General features: G+C 45.5%; 1 protein-coding gene across 3 annotated transcripts in view; it reads left to right on the top strand.

Moving 5' to 3' along the window:
• Positions 1-25,793, top strand: part of FRMD4A (FERM domain containing 4A) — a 466,908-nt gene that overhangs the window by 130,353 nt on the left and 310,762 nt on the right. Inside the window, exon 1 of one of the 3 annotated variants that reach the window (XR_014261317.1) lies at positions 6,066-6,208. The exons of 1 other annotated variant lie outside the window; for it this stretch is intronic. Coding sequence is in view for 1 of the 2 variants with exons in the window: in XM_082452754.1 (XP_082308880.1) it covers positions 6,116-6,208 (93 nt within the window). In the remaining variant the exon portion in view is untranslated. Of the gene's footprint in view, positions 1-6,065; positions 6,209-25,793 lie in introns of those variants that run through there. One more of the 3 variants, XM_082452754.1, reaches the window with a different exon arrangement.

Below are 25,793 nucleotides of genomic sequence, written 5' to 3'. Positions count from 1 at the left end.
GTTTTACATGACAGTCGTTAAAAACTCCAAATGTCATTCAAGGCTCCAGCGCCCCCGTCCCCCAGCTCAGGGTTGGTGTGGGGTGATGCCGGGTGTGGGGAAGGTAGGAGAGGTCGGGGCAGGAAAGTCTGTCTCTGGGACTGGCAGGTATTTAAACCCAGTCTTGTCCTTGCAGGGTTCCCGTGGGTTCTTTGAAGACCCTGCCCTGACCCCTTTCTCACTGCTGGGATTTCTCACTGCGGTTCCCAGGCACACGTGATACCTCTTAATATCCTCGAACCCAGTACCAGTGTGTCGGGGGCGAGTGGTCCCCACACTGACGATTCTCCAGCGCCAGCCGCTGTCTTACAGTTCAGCTCAGTTCTGACACTGTCTACCCAAAGACGGCACTGGATCCCACAGGTTGAGGGCTCAGTCCTACAAGACTGCCCTGCCCCACTTCAGACGCCAGCTGCAAGCCCAGGTTATCACCTGAGCTTCTGACCAGATGGCTACAAATCAGACCCCCTTTGGGGGTTTGATTCCTTTGCTAGAGTAACTCCCAGGACTCAGAAACATTTTAGTTACTAAATTACCAGTTGATTATTAATGGATGTAACTCAGGAACAGTCAGATGGAAGAGAAGCATAGAGCAAGGTGTGAGTGCACCAATCTCCCCCAAATCTCCAACCCAGAAGCTCTCCAAACCCCAGACCATTGGGCTCTTTAGGGAGGCCTCCTTACATAGGCATGATTGATTACATCATCGGCCCTTGGAGACTGACGCAACCTCCAGCCCCTCCCCCCTCCCCGGGGGTCAGGGGGGTAGGACTGAAAGCTCCAGCCCTCCAATCACAGGCTTGGTTCCTCTGAACCAAGCCCCATCCTTAGGTGTCCTAGGGACTTTCTAAAAGTCACCCGTGAACATAACAAAAGGCACCTGTTAGGAAATTCCAGGGGTCTTAAGAGCTCTGTGCTGGGAAAGGGGACTAAGACCAAATGTATATTTTTGCTTATAGATCACAATATTCTACTCTCTCCCAGTTGGTCATGTAAAATCTTCGCCCCCAGCCTCTGTCAGCCGCCCTTCACACAACACACTGAGCACCTCGGATGAACCGAGGCGATGGGATGGGATGGGACTTATCTCCCCTCCCTTTGCTGCCAGCAGCTGCTGCACTTGGTCCCTTTCCCTGTGACCCTCCCCGCGGGCACCTCACAGCCCCTCTCCCCGGGCCTGCGGCTCCCCCTTCTGCCTCTTCCCCCTGCCCAGACAGCCTGCAGGGCGAGGTCGCCTGAGGGCTTCAGACCCTCCCTCGCAAGCCCTGGAGTAGGTGTAGGCGAAGCTGGCCCCTGCTGCCTTGCAACCGCCAATAAAACCGAGAAAGAGCCCTTTCACGTCCTGCTTAATGGACAAGAAATAGTGGCTTGAGATGGACGTTAGGAGAAGCATCTCATCTGTCCGCTTTCTGTTGTCTTCATTTCCCTAATATAAGCCATATTCCACCTTTCACCAGAGAAAGAATGAAAATGAACAGAAAGGCCAGAGATGACCTTCTTCAGATTGATTCTGTCCTTCTTTCCCGAAGGGCGCTTCAGCTCACCCTCCAACACGTCTCAGCTCGCTGCCCTTTGACCCTGACCCCAGGCTCACAGGGACCTCAGGCTGCCCTCTGGCCCTGGAGCTTCATTATGGCACCCCTCCCCCTCCCCTACAGCGTGCCCTCAGTCCCCTCCCCCAGCCGACACCTCTGTGTCCTATGACCCCTTCTCACGTTCTGCCGAATGAACAAAATCAAGCAGTGCCAGTGAGCTGACTAGTGCTGGTGAGTTACAGTCTGCGGTGAGTCAGGCATCCACGTGGACCTGCCAAGAGCCGAAAAGATTAGCCTCCCCGATGGTCGCTGCAGGCCCTGGGCCAGCAGCTGGAATGAGCCCTCGGTTCTGGTATGTCAGGCTCACTCTGGGCAGGAGGGTGCGATGACCGGTCCCCATTTCTGTTGCCAGTGTCCTCCCAGGAGGTCACCCGCCTTCCCCAGGGCTGCCTAGCAGGCGCCAGCACGGTCAGCCGTCCGACATGGGGGTCAGCGCTCGCACCCGTGCACACGTCACCCCGTGGAACCTTCCCTCTCCTGCTTCCCACCAGCACTGGTGTCAGCAAAGGCTTTCCCCCTGACAGGCCATCTTCCCCAGCCCCCTCTTTCCTCTCCTGCTATCCCTGACCGTTTGATTGGATACATCTTGCTTTGGTGTGTCAAGACCATTGATTTTCCTGAAGTATGGCTCCATCGATTCCTATGCCTTTTCATTCCAGGGTTTGAATGTGAACACTTTCACTGAGGCTGGAAGGACATATTCAAAACGAACAAATACAAAGCTTCACCAGGGATTTCCCTGGCGGCCCAGTGGTTAAAGACTTCGCCTTCCAATGCAGGGACTGTGGGTTCGATCCCCGGTTGGGGAGCTAAGATGCCGCGTGTCTTGTGGCCAAAAAACCGAAACATAAAACGGAAGCAATATTGTAACAAGTTCAATAAAGACTTTAAAAATGGTCCACATTTTTTAAAAAAATCTTTAAAGAAAAAGCTCCACCAGCCTTGAGTGGGTGCTGGCCTGCCAGAGGCGTCAGAAGCGGCAGCTTCAGGGACTCTAGAACAGAGGGGCGTCTTCCCCACGCCATCTCCCAGCAGCCTTCACTGATACCCCGGCCCGGCAGCACCCTCCCCGCCTGTCCCGTGCCCACTGGGCTGTTCCCTTGATGCACAGGGAACCGCCCCCCTGGTAAAACCCTGCTCTCTCTAAGTAATACAGTCCCTCGCTGCTATCCGCAGGGGCTTGGTTCCAGGACCCATGCGGATGCCAACACCTGGGGAAGCTCAAGTCCCTGATAGTTGGCCCTCCGTATCTGCAGGTTCCACATCTGCAGGTTCACCCAGCAACGGATCAAAACCTATATCCATGGTTGGTTGAATCTATGGATGCGGAACCCACGGATGGGGAGGGCTGGCTGCACTCGGCTCCAAAGGCTTAGCTCCAAGGGACGCCAAAGCAGCGGTTCCAGAGACTCTAGCACTGCTCAATATATCGCCATTTCCTGGATTGAAATTCTCTCTTTTTCAAAGACAGTGGTCTTTCCATTTCCCTGATGGGCCCCATGGATACATCTCCTTTCTACATTTCCAAAGTGCTGTAATCTGATAAAGTCCTCAGTGGCAGGTGAGAGTATAAGGGACCAAGTCAGGCCCTGAAGTCACCCAGATTGACTTTGGTTTCCATCTTAGCTCTGGCAGTTCTAACTGTGCTACCTTGGTCAACTTATTAACCGTCTCTGGGCCCCAGTTTCATCACCTGTAAAACATGGCTAATGGAACTTAATTCCGCCATGGAGTTAGCCCTTGGTGACCTTCCAGCATGTTGCCTGGCAACTGCTGGGTACTCAGTAAGCCTAAGTTACCCTTGCCTCTCCTAAAGTGGTCATATCCGCTAAGGTATGAGTGCATATCCCCTCCCAAGAAACATATTTGTATTGTAACAGTGTAACAATGGTCTCCTGGAAATAAATAGTTTAGACTCAATAATCAATTTAAAATGTGTAAATCTCAAACACCCACAGCAAGACCGTCAGAAAGATCGTTTTGCACAAGCTGAACTTTGAGAGCCTTCACACCTCTCTGGGGAGGTGTCCACCTACTCCATGGGGACTGGGGAGGGCTCTCTATTAGCTGGGAGGAGACGCCAGTGCTGACATGAGAAATGACCCTGCTCTCCACACCCCCAGGGTAGGGAATGGGGGTAGAATGAGTGGGGCTCAAATGTGTGGGAGTCTGGCCAACGGTTATTTTTGTTTCCATTAACATTCTCTTCTATATGTATTTTAACTTTAATCAAAGGCATATGTTTTTGTTTTATTTGCACTTAGTTCATCAAAGTGTCCCTTCTGATCTGAACTATGCCACGAAGCCTTGAGCTCTTCAGCGAAACACTCATTAATACCCCTGGGAAACAGGAAGTTGCATTTAGTCAAATATAAATAAATCCAGCTCCCAGGGGCTTTGCCCTGGCCTGGGTCAGGAAAGAGACGGTGACTTCTCAGTTGATCTGACCCATGGCCCCCGCTCGAACTGCACTTGCAAACAGAATCCCAGAGCTTTGGACAGATAAGGGTTTAGAAAATGTGCCTATCCTTTGTTCAAAACTGTTATGGAATCGAACAGGGTTTTATAAAGGAAAGAGAGTCTATCGATCTAGCCAAGCTATTGGGTAGCATTCCAGATGTATTTCCACGGGGCAGTGCAGAAAGGAAGTGAGAAAGAGGAAGAAGGGTCTGTAAGCCTAAGCCACCTCGCCAAAGACTCTCTGCAGGTCATGCTGGAGAAATTTCCATCTTCCCCTGTCTCCCCCCTTCCCTCTCACCCTTTCACAACTCTCAACGGCACATATGGAACCCATTACGAACAAAGCCCGATTGTTGTATATTTGGAATTTCCCACATCAACTTGATGCTTTCTTTAACTGCCTCTTAATGTGTGTCTGAGTTGGGTGCCCAGACCCACGTCTCCATCCCTCCCACCCCACCGCAAGGGGCACCCCGCTTCTAAGAGTCTTTTTCCTGATTCATTTTCGAGCAGCGTAGAATTCCACTTTTTTCCCTCTGCCCCCCCCCAACGCCCACTTCCCATCAGACTCTTAGAATAAACAGAACTTTCTTTTCCGTCGTTTTCAATAAACGGGTCTGTAGAGAATAAATAAAAGCTGGTTCCCAAAGCATAAGAGTGATATTAGGCAAACACCCAAAAGCATGGGATTTTTTTACAAAGGAAATGGCATCCCTTTCATAAAACCCCAGAACAGAGTGAAGCAGCGGAGGCAGAAACACGTGAAAAAGAAAGAAACTAAAATACCTCCAACTCTGGAAGCCCCTTACTTGTTTATTCTTTTGAGTAATTTTCTCTGCTATAGAAATAAGCAGATTTAGGAAGGAGTAGAGATGGAGGCAGTTGCACAAATGAACGATATATCAGAAACACAATATTACAGGACACTTAAATTTTTAGAGCATGTGTACCAGCAGTCTGAGAAGCTTGTTCGATGTGGAATTATACCATCTGATTAGAGAAGAATAGACAAATGTGATGGGTAAATCTGAGCATAGACAGTCCTTTTCAGAGCCTTGTAAAATCAAACATAATTTCTTCATGTTTATTGGCACACATAAAAATCAATGCTCTGTAACACAAACATTTAAATGAGGAGATGCCAAATGCGAGTCTGTCTGGTATATTTGATGTGATTCATCTGAACCATGGGATACAAACATTTTCTCCTTTCTTCCTTCACACTTCCTCTTTGTCGACGCCATTCACATATATAATTAACTGTATGCCTACATTTATTTTCTACCCGTTGGAAAGCAGGAAGGAAAAAATATGCCTGTCTGATGCTCAGGGTCATACTTATAATTTATGACTGTGAAGAGCGTTTCCCAACCAAGTCCCCACTGTGTTATGTCACTGCCCTTCAAATATTTTTCCTGTGTCCAGAAGAGAGTGAAATCAGAATGCAGGATTGCACATTAATCTCCACACCAGATGGTGATATTCCAAATAGTCTTTTTAAGGTGAGCATGTGACCTACTGTATGGCCAAGGGGCTTTGGAGTCACGTGATGGGATGAATACTACGTCTGATAGGGCTTCGATTAGACAACTGACCTGGTTACCGTCTGCAGCCACGAGAAGCAAAGTTGACATTTCTGGATCACTCTCCGCAGAAGCGTCATTTGCCCACCCCTAGGACATGCAGACTCACCGAGGGACTGACTGACAGGCAGGGGCAGACAGGAGGGGGCTGGGCTGAGCTGCGGGAGACGCGCTGAAGTTGCAGAACTTGGGCTCTTTTTCTTCTTCCCCATCCCCCCACCTCCTGACACACCACATCTTGGCTCATAGGTCGGAAGAAAAAAACTCTTTCAGTTATTTGATATTTGGGAAACCTCCAGGAGTTTCCCAGTTTTGAGGACGCCTCCGTCTCTCCCTTGGCTGAGAACACACACACACACACACACACACACACACACACACACACACACACACACACACACACACACACACACACACACACACACACGGCTCTACACCATGGTGGTTCAGGCTGCAGTGGCTCCGAATAGATCCCAGAGACTTTTACTGAAAATTCCGTATGGATCTCTGAGAAGACGCAGCGTGGAGAGGGTAAGCGACGTGGCGGGCTGTTTGTTCTTCACCCGAGCAATTGCTCCAGAGAAAGGGAGAGGTTTCTTTTCGTTGTACATGGCATCCCTTCTGGTAGTCATGTTTTCCTGAAAAATTCAAATTCCTGCGACTGGGGAATACTATGGCATATGTAATTTTTTTTCTTTGTAGATAATGATGAGAAATTTGAAACAAATGTTGGTCGGCTGTGCATGGGGGTTGGGACTGTTAGAGATGAAACATAAGAGAAAAGATTGGGGTAGAGACTGCCCTCTGGAAAGAGCATGGACGATGAGAGTGCCCGTGGAGAAGAGCTTCGGGCTGCAAAACCTGTTTTCCTCTCTGTTCAGTGAAACAGATTCATTGGTGCAGCAGGGCTGCAAATTTCCTTTCCTCTGCTGGGTGACAGTGTCTTCAAAGGAGGCAATGATAAGGAGCTGTGACGCTTTGAGGGTTTAAATGATGCACCTGGTTGATTAAAATCCCCTCTGTTGTCTAGTTGTGGTTGTACTGTTTCAAATACCTTGCTATCATTTGGGGTTTTTTACCATTTTGGATTGTGGCTCTCTGTTAGTTTTCTGAAAACATGCTTACTTTACGGTAGCACCTGGCAGAGAAGATGCTGTAAAACAATAACAGGGATTTGTCCTTCTCTGGAGTGACTGATGTAGTTTGGGGGATGACGGTAGTTAATGCAAATCTGGTCATCCTCAGGACGTTGGGCTCATTCACGTGGGGACAGCGCCTGTACCCACGCAGGGGTGGAATGGTTTGCGGGTCTCAGAAACCCCCAAAGCCCCTGTTTGCATAATGGCAGATCCCTCTGCGGGCTGCGGATGTCTACTTAGACATTTTAGGTGAAGGTGTAATCTAAAATCAATAAGGCAAAGAGGATCACAAACCGCTGTCGTGATAGATAAGCGACCTGCCGCGTCTTATAAAGGGGAACAGCATTTAATTCAAGTGACTTTTTCTGGTTTGTATACTGACTACTCGGTGATTTTTAAATTTAAGGAAAACATGAGTCAAGCTTTAAAACTACGAGGGGCTATCGAGATTTCCAGGTGGGGTTGATTTCCTGACTTTTGATGAGTTACATTTTATTCTGCCATTTGAGTAGTAATGGAAAAAACTTCTCTTCCTATTCTGGCTGTGTGTAGGTCTTTCTTTTGAGACATATTTCTTGGGCTCCATATCAGGGTCATCAACTTAAATGTATTCAGGGCCTAATGCGTGCTCCCTTTTATACCAAGAGTTTTACAGTACAGGACCAACTGTTAGAGCAAAATTTGCAAATTGATCATTATATTAACAAATGTAGCTTATCTTGAATGTGATTTTAGGTTCCGGTGAAATTTTTTTTCCTGTATGGTAACTAAGTTTATATAATATGTTCTGTTCACAAAAACTCCCTTGGAAATGTGAGTTGCCCGTACTCGAGTTGTACCACATGACAAAACTAAGGAGAGAATTATCCTGCACATTTGCACAAATAATCCAGAGTAACCTATTTAACCATTAGAATCTCCAGATGGATGTTTAATAAATCATGTATGTTTCATAAATCCAGATATATTCACGTACCATTTCTGTTATTTGTTTAAGAAAAACTGGCAAGATATGAACACAGGGTCAGATACAAAACCTGTCTACTGTTGTATGTGCTGGTGTATACCGACATTCAAGATACAGACCTATGTCCTGTCCTTGGGCACACACCAGTGTCTTAGAAGTCTGATCTGAAAACTTCTAGGCCCTTAAGAGAAGCATGTCCATCACTGGAGCATCAGATGTCCTGTTAATCTTCATTGCCAGCTGTGAAGTGGTGGGGCTGAGACACCATCACTCACAAGAAGAGCCCCCTTGCGTTCCTACAAGGCTACCCTCTCACCCTCCACCATGGGGAAGAGTGAGACTAATTGGAACATATAACGTCATGTCGATTTCAATTGGATATTTTATGCCATCGCTGGTTTTATGACAACTTTCACAATCAGAGTCATCTATTTATATAAAGGGGGGGGCAGGAAAGGTGAGAAATGGCATCTGCTTTCAGGGCAGACACTGACAAACAGCATTCTTTTCTCGGGACTCCCTGAATTAAAAGCAGCAACAGCTTTCTCGGTTACATCTGCAGTCTAGAGTGTGCCAGACATCCGAGTGATCTCTATGGTCTCATGATATTTAATGATGGTAAGACCTCGCATTTCTATAACACCTTTGCCCCAATGCACTTTCTTATCTGTTACCTCCCTTTACAATCGTGAGCTGCTAATGAGGCACAGAGAATGGGGATTATTACCCTTGTCCTGTATGAACAGGGAAACCAAGGCATGTGGAGGTTTAATCTTCTGTCCAGGGACATACAGTCAAGGACAGAGCAGGACCTCAGTCTAGGGACCTGGTATCTTACATCCGTGCCATTGAGACAGTGTTTCATCACCTTTGCTCCTTGAGGGAGCTTCGACATTGCAGCCTGGCCCTGAGAAATGGGATATAGCCAACCTGCCACGAGCACTTCACAGGAAAGGAAACTTACCAAAGGCAGAGATGCTGACAACCAAAGAGAAGAACTCATGACCTAGCGCACTGACAGTCACGGGCCCTTACGTGTCCAGGATTAAAAGATGGCTTCTGTTTTCCAACTGCCTGGAAGTTGAGTAGAAAAAACAGAAATGCACCTTTCTAACTCTGCTACTTAGACAGCCGTCAAATCCTGATTACAAAATACTCAGGCTGGTTGACCAAGCCTGGTTCTTGTTCATATGTGTTCACAGACAACCATCAACCAACCCATCACCATCCTAGGCAGGGCAGAAAAAGAAATCTAAGATGCCATGTTTGGAGATAGGAGATCTGAGGTTTATATAAATGAAACTGTTATAAGTCAATACAATAGGGCTCTAATCCAGCTCCAAAATAAGTAATGAAGGTGATTCAGGTGCAACAGGAAGCAGCCAAGTGGGGTGGAAAGGGTGGGGCTTGCAGCCACACTGTCCCAAGAAACAAGAGCCTCACTACCTACTAATTGTGTGACTTTGGCAGTGACTCGGTCTTTCTCAGCCTGGTTTATTCATCTGCACTATCTATCCTTGAGGACGGTTATTAAGGATTAGAGGTGATGTATGTAAGGCCCTACCATGATACACGGCGTGCAGAAAGAAGGTAATCATTAATGATGGGCATATTTTTAAAATTTATTTTATTGAAGTATAGTTGATTTACAGTATTGTGTTAATTTCTACTGTACAGCAAAGTGACTCAGTTATATATTTTTATATATATAACTTTTTATATAAAAAATATATATTTTTTCCATATTCTTTTCCATTATGGTTTATCACAGGGTATTGAATATAGTTCCCTGTGCTATACAGTAGGACCTTGTTGTTTATCCATTTTCTATATAAGAGTTTGTGTCTGCTAATCCCAAACTCCCAATCCATCCCTCTCCCACCCCACCCCTTGGCAACCACAAGTCTGTCCTCTATGTCTGTGTATCTGTTTCTGTTTCGTAGATAGGTTCATTTGTGTCATATTTTAGATTCCACGTATAAGTGATATCATATGGTATTTGTCTTTCTTTTTCTGACTTACTTCACTTAGTGTGATAATCTCTAGGTTCATCCATGTTCCTGCAAATGGCATTATTTCATTCTTTTTTATGGCTGAGTAGTATTCCATTGTATATATGTACCACATCTTCTTTACCCATTCATCTGTCGATGGACATTTAAGTTGTTTCCATGTCTTGACTATTGTAAATAGTGCTGTGAACATAGGGGTGCACGTATCTTTTCAAATTATAGTTTTGTCCAGATAAATGCCCAGGAGTGGAATAGCTGGATCCTATGGTAGTTCTATTTTTAATTTTTTGAGGAACCTCCATACTGTTTTCCGTAGTGGCTGCACCAATTTCCATTTGATAGGCATATTTTTGAAGTTTGACTTTGAGTAGAGGAACACTTGGCTTGTATTTTTAATAACCAGTAGCCTTTTACATACATTCTTAGTCACACTTACTGTCACCCAAAGATGTCCTTTAAGGGATATTCACCCAAGAAAGCCAAGACAGAAGTATTTCCTGGTGATAACTTCCCTTGAACTCCCAATTTTATGTAAGACATAAAAAATAGAGTGTTTCAAATTCATTGCACACCAGTGCCAAGTAAGTAAACTTACTCAAGCCCAGGTACTTCAGTAGGGTCTTTTCCTTCTCGAGCTGGGAAGGTAAAAATGAACTTCATGGAAAATTCTAAGAATGTAAGAACATAACATATAAATGAGTTAAGGAGAGAGCAAATGTGGACCTTTTAGGGGGGGAGTTTGCTGTGGAGACGGGGTGAATGTTGTATTAAGTTTCTATGACCCTACAATATGAGGAAATTGTTCCACATTGGAGATTACCGTTATAGGTCCAAAACCTAGGAATAAGCGGGCCAAGCTGTGTGTGGCCCAGCACGCATTGTTTTAGTGTGTGTGTTTATTAAGGATGCCCATCTCCCCACTGATTTATCCTCTCTGTCATCCAGACCCACGTTTCCTGGGACTGGATGACCCAGGGTGGAGTGGACGTCTCTCTTCTCTTGAGGCTCTCAATCCCTCACGTTCAACATGTTCAAAGTGGAATTCATCCTCTCACCCACAGTCCTGCTCCGATTCCTTCAACACCACCAGCCATCTAAACACCCAAATGAGAACCCAGGCATCTTCCCTGCCTCTCCCCTTTCCCTGGGGTCCGCCATCTAATCAGTCACCAAGTGCTGCCAATTCCAGCTCCAGAACCTCTCTCACATCTAACTCCTCCTCCCCATTTCTTGGTTCAGGCCTCCATCATCTTCCACTTGTCTACTTAAAATCCCTGCCTCAAGATAAGTACAAATGTCTAAACATAATTATAAGGCCCTCCATAATCGGGACACTGCTACCCTCTCCAGCCTGGTCTCTCCCCATCCCTTACCCCGGGTACTGTACACTCCAACCACACTGAACACGTCTGCAGTTCCTCCAAACTACCATGCTCTCCCTTGCCACAGGGCCTTTGCACGTGCTTTTGTAGGCTTGACACACACTGCATCCTCCCTCCGCCTCCTTAACTTCCTATTCACACACTTCAGCCTAAAGATAACATCCTGTCAGAAGGCTTTCCAGGTACCCACCCCCTCCCCAAGTATGAATAACGGCTCTTCCTTCCTTCAGGCTCTCAAAGCTCTCTGTATCTCCCTTACAGTAACACAAATGACATTGCATTGAATCTGCCTGCTGCCTGTTTCCTCCACACCCGTGACAACAAGCTCCTTGAGGACAGGGAACACACTTCCGCCCCTGGTTCCTAGTAGGAGGGCGAAACATTCGTTAGATGAGAGAATGAATGAAATCTGGAAGTTGCTAGAAACTTCCCTCAGGGAGAGAATCTGGGAAGAGGATCAGAATGAAAACATAAACCGGAACAGCCTCACATCTTATGTTAAATGACCACCAGCCCCATTTTTGCTGGTGGAAAATGTGTCCACACTTATATGCTGATACAAACTGAGGAGACAAATGCTTTTCTCCTATTTATTCTGAAATCTGAGATGTATCTTGAAGGGGAACAATGTGTGTATGTGAACAACGAATCAGACTCATTCTATGTCTCTTCACAGAGTAATAGGAATTGGACACTTTTCTTGAAAAAAATAAATAAGAAAGCATTCTCTTTTGCCACAGTTACTGAAATATCTAAGTAAAAGGGTTTTTTGTTTTGTTTTCGTTTGTTTTTTTTTTGTCCTGGAAAGACTGAATTGGTGTGGTATTTCTGGAGCAGTATTTTTAACACAGTGTAAATTAAACCTTTTTGCACCCACATTATTCATTATTTGACGTGTTATTCCAGGTTGACGTGTGGCCTGTCTATTATTTTGCAAACCGTTACATTATCACAGCTGCTAAGCTGCATAACTTAGGAATTCAGAATACAACAGAGTCTCTGTCGCGGAGTGTGTGGTGCTTACATTCTGAATGTATTCATGCAGGGAAGTGTGAGACTTTACCAAAAACACATACAGCAGACGGCTTTTAGTGGATATTTATTACCATGGAAAGCAGACAGCCCAGAAACGGTTCAGACAGATCAGTGTATTTATTCACACATATTATTATCCAGCCCCCCTCATCCTGCATAGGTTCTGTTCTTTCTATAAATACACACCTCTCTGGAGGAGAAAGAACATGCACTGTATCAGGGGCTCCAATTCTCGGGTTCACGGGCTGCACTGAAGGCCGTGTTCCCCACGTTGGTTAGTCCCGTGTGATTTTAAGTGACCCCAGGTTGGTGCACCAACATTTATTTTATTTCTCGCAGCAGCTCATGTCAAGTTAAACCAGTGACTTCTCATCTTGGCCAGAATGAGGTGGCATAATGGAAAGGCTGTCCCTCTACTGGGTACCACTCCAGGGTTCTCATTCCTCAGGCTGGTGGGGAAAGCAGGACTGGAAATGTCTCTTCAAATGGTCGAGACTCCCAGGAAGCTCACCATCCTGCCCCGAGCTACAGCTCTCAAGCTCAGCATGAAACCAGGTGACGGTTTCCCTCTTTCGACTACTCATCCCCAGGTCCTGAATCCTTCTTAGGACTCTCTTTAATGTCTTGGGTCAGATGACATCACTCATCCTACAGCAGTGCTTCTCAACCTTGGCTTCACTCTGGAAGCACCTGAGAAGCTTTAAAAATCCCAACACCCAAGCTGTACCCCAAACCAGTGACTATCAGCATCTCTGGAGAAGGGACCCAGGCATCATCCGTAGTTGAGCGCCCACGTGATTCTACTGTGTGGCCGCATTGACAACCACTGCCCCAAGGGGAGATTATTGCCAAGATGGAGTGTCTGGGCAAGATCCTAGCTTAAAGAAATTAGCCAGTTCCTGTGCTTTCCGGTGTCTTCACATAAAAAGGGAATAAATGAGTCAGTTGTGTTGGATTTTCAGTCAAGAGTGTCATTCTCAATAGGAAAAAAAAAAACACTTCATCTTTTAAAAGTGTGTTCGTATACCTGGGACATCTTATGAAGTGTCCAGCACTTTGAGGTCACTTTCTGGATAATTGAACACAGCCTTCTGAAGTCATAGTGGCTAGTACCATACAGGACTTCCTTTTAGATAATTTGAGATCAGAAACACCCAATCCAGCTACTCCAGCAAAGTTCTTCTCCACTGGAGCAGGGACAAAGTCCCTTCCGGGTGTATTTCAACCTACCATCTTGCAACCATGTTCATAAAATCGATCCTGTATTCGCAGGACACTCTCTGTAGGTATTTTGAAAGCAGATCTCTTATAAATTGCTCTAGCAGAGTGAATGCTATCCACCTGTGTGATATAAGAGTTTCTTTGAACAAATAGTTGAAAACAGTCCCCTTTTATTTGTACTGATTTATCAATACGCCTCTGAGAACAATAACATCTTATGCGTAGGAAGCAGTATAGAAGAAACTCTGCCATGGATCTATGTTTTCTAATCTGGGAGTGGATGAATCACATCTGTGGATTTTTTCATTCTTTTTTCTCTTCCCTTCCTGGTCACTCAATTACTAACTGCTTCAAAGGACTTGATCAGTTTTTCTACTAAGTCCCAGAGCCTAGAGCCATGCCTGGCACATATATAGCGTGATTATACATTTATTGAATGAATGTGAATAGATGAATGAAAAGAATGTTTTTATGGTTATAAACTCAAACAGAATTGTCACTCAAAGAATAGGGTTGCAAAGTGCCTGCATTTCTTATGCCGATAAATATTTGTGTCATTATCAGTTCTTAACAAAGTGACTCAAATTAGGATGCTAGGTCTTCTTGGTAGAGAACTTGCTCATGAAAAACTTCTTGTTCTACTCAATACTCTGTAATGACCTATATGAGAAAAGAATCTAAAAAAGGGTGAGAAAAAAGAAGAAAAACTGCTTGAAACCTTACTACACAATTAACCCTTCTGAGTATGTGGGCGGCCGTTTTCCTTCCCAATCAGAATCTGTGTGTATATTTCAAGATAGTCCATAAACACGCCCCTGATCTTTTTCCTCCACTGCCTGCTGAGTTTTCTCAAACATGCCAAGGTCACATTTCCACGTGGATAGGTTGCTTCCAAATGGTTCTTCCCGTCTCTCTATTGGAACATTAATCAGGAAAACCAATGAGGCTTTTAAAAGTATATTTAATCACTTCTGGAAAACATGGTTCAACTTCAATTAAAAAAAAATCAGTCTCAGAATATAAATACCACAGGGAATCTAATATCTAGGACCCAGCACTCTATTTTTTAATTCTACAGATTTTTATTTAATACCTACTACATGCCAGGCAGTGTTGTAGGCCCAGGGGCTGTAACAAAATCTCTGCTTTCATGTTGCGGTGGGCCTCCCTTTTACGCTGATGTGGCACCTGCAGATACAGAAGGCTGAAGTACTATGTACTGTGCCATTTTATAGAGGAGACTTGAGCATCCATGGATCTGGGTCTCTGCGAGGGTCTTGAAACTAATCCCCCACAGATACCCAGGGATGACTGTAATTGGTTCTAAGGCCTCTAAGGAAATACACAGCAGGATAAGGAGGGAGGAGAGAAGGGTGTGCTGCATTTTCTACGATGTGGCTCTCTGTTAAAGTGGTATTGGAGGAGAGGCATGACGAAGTGAGGGAGCAGGCCACGCAGCCATCTGGGGAGAGAACACGCCGGGCAGAGGACACTTCACGTACGCAGGTGTGATGCCAGAGCACACCTGATGGATCTGAGGAGTAAAGGGGGGAGGGCCGGGGGTAAGCGGTCAGGAGCAGCAGACAGCGAGGTGTTAGGAGCCCGTGTGACCGAGGGCTGCTCAGGCCAGGATGAGGACTTCGGGGTTTTACGCTGAGCAGGACAAAAGGAGATGAGTGGTTTGGGGGAAGAAGGATGACCTCAGCTGACGTGTTTTAAAGGAGTCCTTGCAGCTACTAGGCTGATGGGGAACCAGGCATGGAAGCAGGTGACTCATTAGGTCATGAGTGTAAGAATCCTGGTGAGAAATGCTAACTCTGGAGGTGGTGAGAAACGAATGGATCCTGGATTTGTCTACAGCGTAGAATTGACAGGATTGGCTGATGGATTGGGTGCTAGAGAAAGCGGAATCAAGAAGAGGAATCCCCACCCTGAGCAGCTGGAGAGTGGAGTTGCTGCTGAGATGGGGAACACTGCAGGACCAGCTTGGGGTGATGACAGCAGGGGCGGGGAGATGAGGGGTTCTACTGGGATGTGTTAAACTTGAGATGATAGTTAAAAACGCAAACGGAGGATGTTAAAAACACGTTTGGTGTTTAGGCGAGAGTCTGGACTGGAGATATAAATGTGGACGGTAATCAGGGGGATGATAGAGCTGACTTATCCCAGGCTCTGTGCTGACTGTGTACATCTCTTCCTAGCGCCACATGCAGTGCCCACATGTGGGCAGGTTGAAATGGTCAGTGATGGGAGAATTTACACCGTGGAAACTGGCAGACATTACAAATCGGGGCTTTTTCTTCTGGGGAGTCAGTGGTTGAACATTTTCTGGTATACCCTTGGAAGATAGTGTAAATAGCCACAAGACTAGGTGATGTTACCTGGATGGTGGCACAAAGAAACATCACGGGACTGGACCCAAGTTTAGAGATCACTTCCAGGAGGAGGAACCAGCAAAGAAAGACAAATAAGTGCATCCAGTGAGGTGCAAAGAGAATTGAAGAGAACTTCTCAGAAGGGAATGTTGGGCTGTCCAATGCTGCTGATAATCAAGTGCAATAAGGACTAGGAAATCATCTGATTGCTGTGTTGTGAAAGAGCTTGTGTGCAAGCTGCGTGCATCAGAATCACCCGGGATCACTTTGTCATAAAGCAGAAACTAACACACCATTGTAAAGCAATTATACTCCAATACAGACGTTAAAAAAAAAAAAGAATCACCCGTGTGTTCTCTAAACCCATAGATGCATGGTCTCTCCCCAGACATACTGAATCTGAACCTCTGAGGGTTATAACATTGACTAAAGTTTGAGAATGGTACCGGAAGTATAGCTTTCCAGAAAAGGAAAAAAAAAAAAAGGCACCAGTGAGGTAGAGAAAAGAGCACAGCATAGGGAGGGGGAAATAACGGAGACAGGAAAAGGAAGAAACTCTCAGGACAATTCTTGCTCAACCTGAGGTCAGTCCTGGAATGAGCAAGTAGAGACCAGGATAAGGAATAATGGGTGAAAGTTATGGCAACCAAAGCCAGTAGTAAATCTTCTTCCCTACAGTATCCTAGAAACTCAGTGCTCTTGTTTTAAACAACCCCCCTCAACTTAAACCACTGTGTCCGAAAAATAAAACTGCAATCAGTCCCTTAGAGCTAGTCCAGCCAAAAAAAAAAAAAGGCAAGAGAGAAGATGAAAGACAGATTTCAACATCTTACGTTGATCACCTGCGTCAAAAGCCAGTACCCCACCACTCGGCCTTAGCTTTCCTGAGATCTCTCTCAAGAAAACCTCTTTTCTTTTGCTTTGTTTTGTTCTGTTTCGCTTCTGAAAATATTTTAAAAATGGGTTGCTGCTCTCATGTGTCAGAGCTTCATAACCCAGCCGAGTCCCAGAATAGATTTAGAAAGTATAATTTAGGGCTGAGCCAGCTACCAAATGCCTGAAATGAGCAGGTCCTGATTTGAACCCTGAATGTTGGGGTTTAGACCTATTCTGTAAAAGTGAATGGATTTGGATTGAACTGGAAGAAATCACGTCTTTGACATCAGGTTCTGTCTCATTGGGTTTTTGTGGTGTTTCTTACAGAAGAAAATCTTGGTCTTATCTGCCAGTTGGGCTGAAGAATGGTAACGGCCTTTAGTAATGGGAACATAGCCCTTTATGTGGATCCTATCAATCAAAGAGTTTCTACCTGGGACAACTGAGAATATCCACCCAGTCAGCACATGCATAAGTCCCCTCCCCACCCCCTTTCATCTTCCTTTTAGGAACATCAGATTCGGACTAGTGAAAGGGACGCTTTAAAGGCAGACGTGTTGTGAGTCCCTCCCGCGATTCCAGGCTGATGTTGGGGAATTAGGCTATTTCATTTTCCAAGCAGAATCAGGTGTGTCTGGGTATGGACGAGCTCAGAGCCCAGCGCCCCGAGAAAGCTCTTCTCCTCCTTGCCTTGCACTGCCGTGTTGCACAGCCAGGTCCATCCATGTAGGCAGCAATGCGGGCGCAGGGTTTTACAATCCTTCTTGTTAAAATGTCCACCTAAGGGAAGAATGAGGAAAGGGAACCCCCCATCCTGCTGGGTCCCAGCTTTGGGTTTTCAAGCATCAGAGCATTTAGGGAGAGGAGCTACTAAAGAAAGAAAAAAATCCTCTGGAAACACACAAGGGGTACTCGTTGATTCGAAATCAGCAGCATAGAATGCTATGCTCACGCCAGGGCCCCCGGCTGGCAGCTCTGCCGTCCTCCTGAGGGCCTCTCCCAGGGAGCAGGAGCCAGGGTCCCCAGGCCACACACCACCCCATTCCAGCACCTGGGGGCAGGGGGGCGGGGCGTGGTGAATACCAATATCCTGCAGCATTTGGCTTGGCCAGAGTCCATTCTTTTTTTTTTTAATGTTTATTTATTTTATTTATTTATTTTTGGCTGCGTTGGGTCTTCATTGCTGCACATGGGCTTTCTCTAATTGCGGTGAGCAGGGGCTACTCTTCGTTGTGGTGCGCAGGTTTCTCATTGCGGTGGCTTCTCTTGTTGCGGAGCACGGGCTCTAGGCACGCGGGCTTCAGTAGTTGTGGCATGCGGGCTCAGTAGTTGTGGCTCGCTTGCTCTAGAGCGCAGGCTCGGTAGTTGTGGCACACGGGCTTAGTTGCTCCGTGGCATGTGGGATCTTCCCAGACCAGGGCTCGAACTTGTGTCCCCTGCATTGGCAGGCGGATTCTCAACCACTGCGCCACCAGGGAAGCCCCAGAGTCCATTCTTAATCATCTTAATAGTCCTTATTTCTAGCACAATCCCTGGACGTGTGTTTTGAGGTTCCCTCTGAAGAGCCCAACAGCAAACAAAAGTCTCTTCGGGACTCTGTGACTTCCTTTTTCCTTCAGTCAAATGGCCTTAAGGTGGCATGAGACAAACATGTATCACGTGTCTTAGAAGAGGGCCTGTGCAGGGCAAGACTGTTCTTGCTCCTTCGGGGACTCACCCATCAGAAATTGGCTGTTTTCAAGAGTTAATATCTATCTCCTGTGGTACCCTTAGGACCTCATCCTTCATCTTAATCCTGGGCTGCCTCTATTCATGCTTGTCATCCTATAAAATAGGGCCTTACACAGGCATTATAACTCAGATGACCACAGGAGTCAAGCAGGTCAAATACATGGAGGTCAAGAAGGAAAGCTGTACGTTGCAAACTGGAGATCTCGTATCTTAGCAAATGACCACCTACTACTCAGCTTTGCCACGGGGAAACTGGGGCTGGTGTTCCTGGATCTTCTGATTTTTCAAAGGAAAATCTTTGTGCAATTTTCTTATAAGTAAGAAAATATATATATGTGTGTGAGAAAGAGATGAAATATCTCAATTTTTATATGCTGGCAACAAATCCAAGCTTAAAGAAAAACATTGCATGCCAAATAAAGCATGTTTACAGGCTACATTTGGCCCACAAGATGCCAGTTTTCAACTTCTACAATAAAATGAGCACCATCCCACCCCAAATATCTATGTATTCTCTCTTCCCAGTCTTGAATATCATAAAAAGGAGACATCATGATACAAAAAATGAATCTTGGAGTAGATCCTCAGGCCCTCCAGCTGGCATCCTAATCCTACTGCTAAATCAGAATTAAAAAAAAAACTCTTCTGATAGATCAAATGCAAATTTTAAAATGCATTGAATGCATGTCCTCCAGCTATAGGAAATAGGAAGACAGCATCCTGTTTGTTGAGTGCGTGGTTTTATTACCTATTAAGAGGAATAGCACTCAAGAAGCTCCTGAACCTACGATCTAATTATGACCTGATAGGGCATCTAAGTGTCAGCCCATTCTTTTGCTTTTGGCAAATGTTCTCTGGTATCAAAGTGGACCATATCGAACAATTTCATCCAGTGAAGCAATTGCTCCATCACCTCGAGGTTTACTTTGCTACTAACTCATATTTACAGACCAGCAGTGTGTGGTCTTACCCCAAACCAGACATAGCACAAGAGCCAAAATGAGGTTCTTTTATGATCCAGGTGGTTGGCCGGTAACAACGGAACTAAAATTTTTTTCATTTTCAATCATCTCTTTCATGCTCGATGGAGGAGAATTCTGGGGTCTCAGCCAAGTCCTTGAGCAAGAACTTGAATGGATTCACAGTTCCTTTTCTGATGAAAGCATTGGCTCTACCCACAGGAATTCTTGATCTTACCAGGATGTCAAGGTAGAATGGTGCTCCAATGGGGGGACAATACAAGGCATGCTTCTCAACTGTCCCTTCTGAGTGGCAGCTCTCACTTGGACCCACAGCAGAGATGTATCTCTTTAGTTTTAATCTCAGAATATCTTCATTTCTACCTCTTGCTGGAGGAGGCCACTGTGAAATGCCTGCCCTCCAGCACTTAACCAAAGCCTTCCTAGGGACATCTGACACCCAAGAGAAGCAGATCAAGGGATATGGTAGCTATTCATTACCTCAGTCCTTTTTACTTTATCCTTATGAAGTTAAATAATCAAATATCAATATACCTGGACCATATGTTCTCAGCTGCCTGCTGAGATTCTTTTATTGAGTTAAGATTTAACTCATCCTTATTGAAGGCTGATATCCTTTTCTTTAATCATGCAGCACCCCATTCTGGGCCTGAACTCGGGCCAAGAGAGCTAGGACTTGGGCAGGGCATGGAGTGTGGTGGGCAGGATTTATAGAATATAAAACCAAGGCAAGGAATGAGAGTTTGCTGGTGGCAGGAATCCCTAAAACAAGCCCCATGGACAGGTTAATGGGTCCTGAGGGAGAAAGAGTTGGATGGAGCTGGAGAAATCTGGAATGACATGGTCGATGGAGACCAGAGAAATTAGAGGAGAAGAAGTAGGTTCAGAGCAAAGGTAGGAGGAAGAGTCTGGAGGAATCTCTTGATCCGCTTACAGAGCCGAGGGCAATGTCTGGGCACAGCCTGGGCTGTGGACAGGCAGAGAGTAGGTAAGGTACCACCTTGCTCAGAAAGCCAACAGAAGAAACATCAGTAAAAATGCTTCTGTAGCTTTTTCAAAATGACAGAAATAATGTTCCTCGTGTTTTTCAGTATTCCTTCTATAAAGTCCATCCTGTTCATTCCTTTTGGAGCTAATAAGACATAGATGATTCTTCTCTATTACCTTTTTACCTTTGCCGCCAGGAAACTCAGAGCTAAAGTTGGGGCCCAACTTGCTTGTTCCAGCTGCCTTTTCACATTATCTCATCCTTTTAACTCATTTTTGTCCTTTTCTTTTTTTCTATTTTACACTGTCCTTAATTTCCTAGTTTACCCTTATATTCCATGTATACAGTTGACTCTTGAACAATCCAGGGGTGAGGGGAGCCAATTCTTGGCACAGTGGAAAATCCACGTGTGATTTACAGTTAGTCATCCAGATCTGCAGTTCCTTTCTATTCACAATTCCTCCACATCTAAGATTCCACATCTGTGGATTCCATCATCCACAGGTTGTATAGTACTGTAGTATGACTACTGAAAAAAATCCACATATAAGGGGGCCCACACAGTTCAAACTGTGTTGTTAAAGGGTCTGCTGTATATTTATGTGCATCTATTTTGCTCCCTGCCCAGCAGCGTGGAGTCCTGTAACTTTCTCTTCTGTTTGGGTTAGATTCTGTAAGGGAAACCAACACAGTGGGAAGAGAGTCAACTGGGAGTAAAAATAGAACAAAGCGTACTGCTTCCCTTCTCTTGGCAGCGCTAATGATCCCAACAGGTGTATCCAAAATGCTGCCAGGTAAGCCGAGCCCTGGGAACTTCGTGCTCTGAACAAGGCAGTGCTTTTTCCCAGAAGGAAATGAATTCATTTGGAATGTTTGGTCCTGAAAAACAGAGCCCTTCCATTGTGTGCTGTGTGGACTCAGCAACTTAGCGCAGCTCCTTGGTGGCGGTTGGAGGAATGCTCTGGGGAAGATCAGAGAATACACTCTAGACAGTATCCCCAGGGGCGCAGCAGAGGTGCACCTCCTCATTCTGAATCTCCGTGTCTGACGCCCACCTTCCATACAGGCTGCAACTCTGCCTGAGGATGGTTCTTCTGTAGAGTCCTAACTTGTGCTGAGGGCCGAAAGAGAGGTGTTTCTGCTTTTAAGTTCCCACCGGGATGCTGGAAGCCTCCGTCTTGTCCTTTTCACCCTCCGCTTCTTTTTTCTTTTCCTTTCTAAATTTTGCTGTCAGCGTGCTCCGCTGTAAACGATCAGATGCACAAATAACAATAGCTTCCTGGGAAAGCTTTGCTGCTGCAGGTGCTGGGTCAGTGCCAAGCAGAGGAGGAAAGCCCAGAACACAGTTTCAGGGAAACCACAGCATTCAGATCGCAGTTTCGGGAGAATTGTTTGATTTCCATGAGGGATGCTGGCTCCGTATCCACCGTGAAACCTGGCTCCAATATCTCCTCTTTGGGGGGTGGGGGGACTTGAGCCCCACCCCACCCCCGATACCTTGGCTTTCTTGTTTTATTTGTTTAATGTTGAAGAACAGTTCATTACCAGAATCTAGTCTCTGATCTTGGCGTTCATGGGAACAAAGGTGAAAAAAACAAAAGCTGGGAGGCGATGAGGCTTCAGGGGTCAGGTTTACTCCAAGAGGAAGAAGTAACACATCCCAAATGCTGGCTCCGGTACTCAGCAGCTTTTTGAGAATTTCTGACCTTGAAATGTAAGGTGTGACTGTCCTGGGGCTTGTCCACCTTGCCAGGCTATCAGAATGCCCATTGCTCAGCTAACTGTCAAGGAAGCAAGATATCGCTCCCTGATGGCTAAGACATCCGGCCAAGAAGCTCTGGCAGAGGAAGGTCTCCTGAGTGCACTTCCTTCCATCCTGCAGTGAATTAACTGGGTCAGCCGGGGTCAAGGAGCAAATATCAAGTGACACATTTTCCTCCCTCCTTCCCTAGTACATCCCCCGACTCGGCCCCCAGGGAGAGAGAGGGCGGACATGCAGGGGCTAGATGGTCGCACCAGGCCAGGCCCCTCAGAAAGGAGAGGAAAGCATCCCCTTCTGCGGTTTTTCAGGCACCATGTCCTTTTCTCCCCTCTCCTCCCTCTGCAGATTGATCTCAGGTCTTCAAGAAAATGACCAGGAGCCAATTCAGACAGAAAGGAAGTTGCTGAAACCCACGAGATCTTGACCTGATAGACAACAATGTACATTTATTCAATGAGCTCCTACTTTGTGCTTTACAGATATTTTCTCCTTTAACCCCCAAACAGTCCCGTGAGGCAGGCTTTCGTGTGCATCCCCACTTTACAGAAGAGGGAGGCAGAACAGAGAGAGATGAAATCATTCGCCCAGGGTCCCACAGCCGCCAGCACTGGCGAGTCCGGGGTTTGAATCCAGGCAGAGACATCTCCGGAGGGAATCTGATTGGGGTCTAATCTGGAAGGAGGGCCTGAGCTTCAGAGAAGAGGGTCCTCGAGGAAGGAATGAGGGTTGCTAGATTCGGCAAATGAGAATACAGATGCCTAGTTACATTTGAATTTCAGATAAACAGCAAACAAATAGTGCTTTAGTGTAGGTCTGTCTCATGTTGTTTATCTGAAATTCAAATTCAGCTGGGTGCCCTATATTTTGTCTGGCAGCTCTGTCTATAGGGCCACTTTTGTTTTTCTCTTTGTCTTGTCTTTCTCCCATATTAAGTATGCTATCTGCCTGCTCTCTTTGATTTTTCCTATGTCCTTTTGTGCTTCTGCACATAATCTTGCTTCAGAATCACTTGTTAGCAGTGATCTAATACTGCCTGAGCATCCATAATATGCCGGGGCTTAGATGTTGTTCAGGAAGTGGTGGCCTGTGCCTTCTGGGACAGGAGGTGTTAGGGTACAAACATTAGGCATCCTTGCTTCCCCCATAGAAGTAGAAGTAACTGCTGGTGCTGGTGGGAGGTGCCACTAGGGGGCCGAGAAGCCTTAGATAACTCACCCCTGACTCAGCCAGAGGAGTTCCACTTCTAAGATATTTGTGTTTCCACCCACAGTTTCATTTGAGCAAATATTTCCAGTTATAGAAGATCACTCTTCTAGACTATTCTGCTCTAAAGCAGCACTGCTCCAACATCAGTGGACAAAGGGATCATCTGGGGATCTTGTCAAATGCAGATTCTGATTCAGCAGCTCTTGGGTAGGGTCTGGGAACCTGCATTTCTAATAGGCTCCCAAATAGTGCTGATGCACTAACATGTCCGCAGAGGACATTTTCAGTACCTCGTGTCCTAACTGATGTACATGAACATAGATTATTTTGCCTATCTTTGTTTCGCATGTCATCTATCTGTCCTCTATCAGTCTGTGTCTGTCTCTATGTCTGTCTATCCATCTATCAATCTATCATCTTTACCATGACTATTTTATACAAACGTTTGGTCAAGATCACTGTGAATGTCACTAACCCATTTTTTTTTCTCTTATACCATTTATTGGTGATGGGATTACACTGGAAATCAATCCCAGCAAAAGAACCATCCTGAATAGAGTCATTTTCTAAGTGAAACATTGCTTTGAAACGTAACATGTAAGAGACTCAACTATGTCATCAGGGAAGCCCTTGGTTTTGTGTAGACACCTCAGCTGGGTGTCTCACAGGTTTTACTCCATAGCACATCCATGAATTGGTGTGTGTGTGTGTGAGTGTGTGTATTACCTGTATCTGTGAATGAGGAACCATATTTTAGCCGGGCTTCTTGGAATAGATTTGCTCATATTGAGATGCAGGAAAGAAAGGAGTTATTTTTGGTCAGTGGGTTAGTGACATTCACACCGATCTTGCCCACTCAACGAGCAATGAAATCCGCATGGTGCCAGGGGGTCGTAAGAGAGAAAGAAAGGGACACAGCACATTGAGGTGTTCCTTTCTGAAAAGTATTCCCTCCTTGGATACTGTGGGTTCTTAAATATCTAATCCACTCTGAAATGGTCCATCCCGCCTTGATGTCCAATCAAGGTCAGAGAGTCCACTATGAGAATTTTACATTTGCCAAATTTGGAAGTCCAACAGACCTGAAACAATTCTGGGTCTTAAAAGGTCTTTAACCCTTGCATGACCAAATGGGAATCTTTATGGGTTATGCGTTATCCTAAGAAGTCCTCTGCACAGATTAAAGGCAGATCATGGTTCATATATATGAAGGAGATCATTTCCATTTCCCTCTCAGTTTTGTACAAATATTAAATAAAATAATTAGGCCTAAGACACCAGCCCTGGCCTATTGTCCGATCAGATTTTTTTTTTTCCACTTTCTATCACATCTCAAATGTACATGTTTCTGTTAGATGTATTGCTCTTCCTTTTAAAAAATAAAATGAAGTGTTTATTTTTTGGCCACAGATGATATCAAGTGCTCCTGCCTTGGAGTGATTTAATGTTTTTTCCCTCTTCCTTTACAGCTGTGACCTAGTTAATTGTAGGTGGGGGGCAAACTCTGAAATCGTTCGACTTTCTGCTTTGTTTGGAAATCTCGCTCCGTGAAATTGCAGGATGTCCTCCTTAATAACAGGAAGTCAGGTCTCGAGATCAGCACCATTTGTGTCCTTTGTGCATTGAGATAAAGAAGAGTGTTTCGTCTGCAATTTCCTCGTGGTTAAGGGAGAGGGGAGAGGGGAGATAGAGACATGAAAATGACCCAGAGATGAGTCACTTATTTCTAAAACAAGAGTCTAAACGCCCTTTGTTGAGGGCAGATTGTAACCTCTAAAATGTTCTGCCCTCCCGGCCACAGAGACAAAGGAGTAAGTGATTCAGGCTCTCGGTTTGGCTGCTTCGTGCCTGCCTTTAGGGAACTCAAGTCCTGAAATACCACATCATTAAGAAACCGTTTTAATTTAGAAATAAATGTGCATTACTAAGAGTCAGGCTTTTCAAGTCAACGAGCAGGTCCTTGTGGTGGGAAGAAAACTTGGATGCCTTTTAACAAAATATTTCTTTTAACTACTGAATTATTTTTCGGGGGGTTGGGGGGGACAGTGGTGGGCAAGGAATCATTGGGTAGAAGGTCCCTAAGTGTTGATTTTCCATTCCCCAAATGGGGAAAAGTTCATTTACTAGCCCCTACCATGACACTCAGAGGTAAATAGCAGTTCTTCTGAAAAGAATGTCCAAGAATGAAATTGTAAACAGTAAAAACCGTGACTGACTCACTTCCACTTCTCCCCATCGCCCTAAATCCAAGAATCAAGGGGTGTCGTGGGCCTCGATCAGTGGCTCTCGGAAAGTGTAATCCCAGAGCCAGAGTTTCAGTCTCACCTGGGAACACGTTAGCAATTCAAATCCCCGGGCCCTACACCTGATCTACTGAGTCAAAAAACTCTGGGGTGAAGCCTGGAGGTCTGTGTTTGAACACATCCTCCCGATATTTTAATG

This window comes from Balaenoptera physalus, assembly GCF_965194825.1.
Source record: "Balaenoptera physalus genome assembly, chromosome: 2".
NCBI classification, from domain to species: domain Eukaryota; kingdom Metazoa; phylum Chordata; class Mammalia; order Artiodactyla; family Balaenopteridae; genus Balaenoptera; species Balaenoptera physalus.
This window is presented reverse-complemented; position numbering and strand designations above follow the sequence as displayed.